Source organism: Salvia splendens, chromosome 7 (genome assembly GCF_004379255.2).
Source record: "Salvia splendens isolate huo1 chromosome 7, SspV2, whole genome shotgun sequence".
In the NCBI taxonomy this organism is placed as follows: domain Eukaryota; kingdom Viridiplantae; phylum Streptophyta; class Magnoliopsida; order Lamiales; family Lamiaceae; genus Salvia; species Salvia splendens.
The window spans coordinates 30,352,529-30,355,860 of record NC_056038.1 but is presented as its reverse complement, the minus strand read 5'-3'; the positions used below and the strand labels follow the sequence as shown (position 1 = coordinate 30,355,860).

Below are 3,332 nucleotides of genomic sequence, written 5' to 3'. Positions count from 1 at the left end.
TTGTTATTTTTGTACGTTCTATAATAGTGGAATCATTTTCATTTAAGTAAACGTCAATATATTTCTTCTCATTTACTTTATTCTATCTTATTTACTACTATCTTTTACTTTATTTTCTCTTCATCTTTCTACATTTTTTATTTCTTACTTTTTTTTATTCTTAACACAATTTTTTTAGATCGCGTGCCGAAAAGAAATATCTATACTACCGCAGAACGAGTGAGTACATGATTACTCCATAATGGCCCTGAACGAGTGAGTGTATTACTACAAAGTCAACTTGAACAAGTATAACAATCCCTCCTTGCATGATTCCTACACACGGTCACATAAGGTATGCCATCCAAATTTCAGTAGTTGAAGAAGTGATATTTGAAAAATGATATGGGGGGTGGGGTGGTTTGTCTTTTGGTGGTTAACTGGCGATTTGCGATTGAGCACCCGCATCGGTGTCTCGATGCGGGCTCGGTCTCGTCCAGGCGAGACGAGACCGCATCGAGACACCGATGGGGTGTTCCGCCGTGTCTCGTAGCCCGGGGGAGGGGTGGTTGGAGGGCTGTCTCGCCACGCGCGTCGGCCACATGGCGAGCAACGGTTGGGGCGTGACGCCCACTCGCCGGCTCTGCGAGTGAGCGTCGATTTTAGGCTATTTTAATTTTTTTTTAATCTGAAAAAAAAATTGACCTAATTTTTGCAGCTTTTTTTTCTTTTTTTTCCCACATTCATCTATAAATAACCCAATTCCCCCACCATTTTTTCCACACACAAACACTACACTCTCACAAACACTATCATATCATCTCTCTTTCCTCTCCAATTTCAGCAAAAATGTCCGGTGACGAAAACTCCGGCAGCGAGGGCGGCGGCTACGACTTGAACGCTTTTGTCGACTGGGGGGCATGTACAATGTTTTTGGTGCTTCCAGTTCCGGTTCGTCGCCGTCCACCCAAGGCTCGTCGACGCCGGCGTACCAAACACCATCTTTTCTAGTATTTTAAATTATCTCTTTTAAATTTTTTTAAAATATTTTAATTATGTGTTTTTTTTATTTTTTTAGGATTTTAAATTGTAATTTTCTTTTATTTAATGAAGTGTGTTTTTATTAATTGAATTTGTTGGAAATAAAAATAAAAAATGAAATTGAATGAATAGTTAAAGAATGAGATGGTTAAGAGATGGAGAGATGCATGTGCTTCTCTTAGTTAAGAGATAGGCTAAAAAATGCAGTGGATTTTATGAATAGTGAAAGGATGAGACGGTATTGAGACAGAGACGTGTGGATGGCCTTAATCTCTTGATTAGCAACCAGCTCGACCCTTGTTTGGTCCGTGGTCAATTGTTCCGAAACATCAATCAACAGGCAGGTTTATAAAAAAGACTGGGATGTCCAAATGCAAGGAGTACTCGCCTAACTGAAATCTAGAAATGCATGAGAAAAGACAAATGTCATAAGCGACTAAGCGTACAGAGTGTTACTCATCTGAATCAGCAAAACCTCGAATGCGACTAAGCTCTTTTTCAATTCCCTCTCTACGTCAACCTTCAACAACACTCACACCATTTGTAGAGATGCAAGTAAACTAAATCTCATCTTTTCCCGACACGAACATCATGAGTTAGCTTAACTTAAACTACTACAAAACTAAGTGAAATAAAATCACAACCAACCTTTTACTCTATTCAACTAAAAACTGTCATCCTTGTGAATGCTCGGTAATCTTTTCCTGGTATCCATGATTGGGTGGGTGAGAGATGGTAACAGAAACAAGATCAGTCCCTTTGCTGAATTCCGCCGGCCACTGAACGTCCACCGTCTCAATTAATGGCTGAAACGCCGCCAATCTAGCATAGATGGGAGCCCCACCACCATCTCCCTCCAGCAGGGGATGCACCAGCGCAGCCGCCATCAAAACGCCATAGCAAAACCTCAGCTCCTCAAACGTCGGATTCCTAAACTCCAGCTCCCCGGAAGGCCTGCAACGCACCACATCGAACACCGGAAACCGATCCTCGCCGGAGCTCTCCAGCCCCAAGCACTTGATCATCCGCTTGTTCGACGCAAACATCAGCGACTCCACCTCGTACGTCACCCGGAACAGCTCCACATTGCCAACTCTGATCGTCTCCCGGCCTCCAGTCGACTTCCGAGCATCCTCCGGCGACCGGAACATGTGAATCCCCAAATCGCCGCCGTCTCCGCCGATGAATTGGATGCAGGGAAACGGCTGTCTCCGGCCGTACCATTCGCGGTCCTTCCCAACCTTAACGCCGAAGAGGTGCCCCGGCCGCAACCGCCGCCACGGATCGGTGCGGTATAGAGATGCAGCGGCTTTGTAGAGCGACTTGATGAATGGAGGGCCCACTCCGTCGATTTTCATGAGGCATGTTCCGGATCCCGGACCCAGCCCCGGACCCGACCCGAACTGTTCTCTGATTCTGCCGAACAGATTCTTCAAATGCTCGTCCATTCCACCACCAGATCTAATCTGATCTCTACAATGTAGTTTGCGAGTTTGCAGTTACTTTACTAGAAAAATACGATCGAAGAGGAACCGAGTTTTCTAGCAAGGGAAAAAAAAGATGAGCTGATGGAGGTGTTGTTGAGTAGAGAAAATGGAGGGCAATAAGTGCAAGAGATCATAGCTTCATTACATATTCTGTTTTCTGATTCTGAGCAAGATTAGGATAAGGCAGCGGTCAAAATTTGTCCAGAGTGAGAATGATGGGCTGGGCCTGCCCTGCCGTCTGTGTTATGGGCTTCTTGTTGGATGCATCACTGTTTCGACTCTGAAATTACAAAACAAATTCAAACTCATACTATTTGTTGTATTATTATATCTACAGAGCTATAAATCTGTTTTATATCACATATTTCTAGTCTCACTAGTTAAGGTTGAGACATGATAAAAATCCCAGCACACAAATTGAAAAATATTAGATGCACCGCAAATTAGTTCACGTTCAGTCCACTGCCGTGAAAAATAGTATAGCAAATAAAACCTAATATATGAATTGTTTTAAAGTAAAATGCGGAAAATAAAACTCAATAACTCTTGAGGACTACATTGTGAATTATTTGTATTATTCTTGTTGATACATAGTACATGCCTATTTATAGGACTAGAGAAGTAAATGTGTTTAAGGACTTTTAAACTTGAGACTCTACCATAATAATGATTTATTCCTTGAGACCCTAAAGATTCTCTTTCCCACAATCTTGAAACTCTCAAATTATCTATTTTCAACAGTTATACTACATCATTTTCTTTATACAAGAAAAATAGAGTAAGATCATAAGTGATACAACGAACTCATACGAAAAACATGATACA

General features: G+C 42.0%; 1 protein-coding gene across 1 annotated transcript; it reads right to left on the bottom strand.

Annotated features, from left to right (window-relative positions):
* Nucleotides 1-1,430: 1,430 nt before the first annotated feature.
* On the bottom strand, nucleotides 1,431-2,653 carry LOC121740914. Its single transcript, XM_042133574.1, has one exon. The coding sequence runs from the start codon at nucleotides 2,466-2,468 to the stop codon at nucleotides 1,695-1,697; it is 774 nt and encodes a 257-aa protein (XP_041989508.1). The 5' UTR covers nucleotides 2,469-2,653; the 3' UTR covers nucleotides 1,431-1,694.
* Nucleotides 2,654-3,332: the final 679 nt, after the last annotated feature.

What these genes read in the sequence shown, in the direction of transcription:
- LOC121740914 (XM_042133574.1), bottom strand. Translation starts at nt 2,468, where the DNA reads ATGGACGAGCATTTGAAGAATCTGTTCGGCAGAATCAGAGAACAGTTC.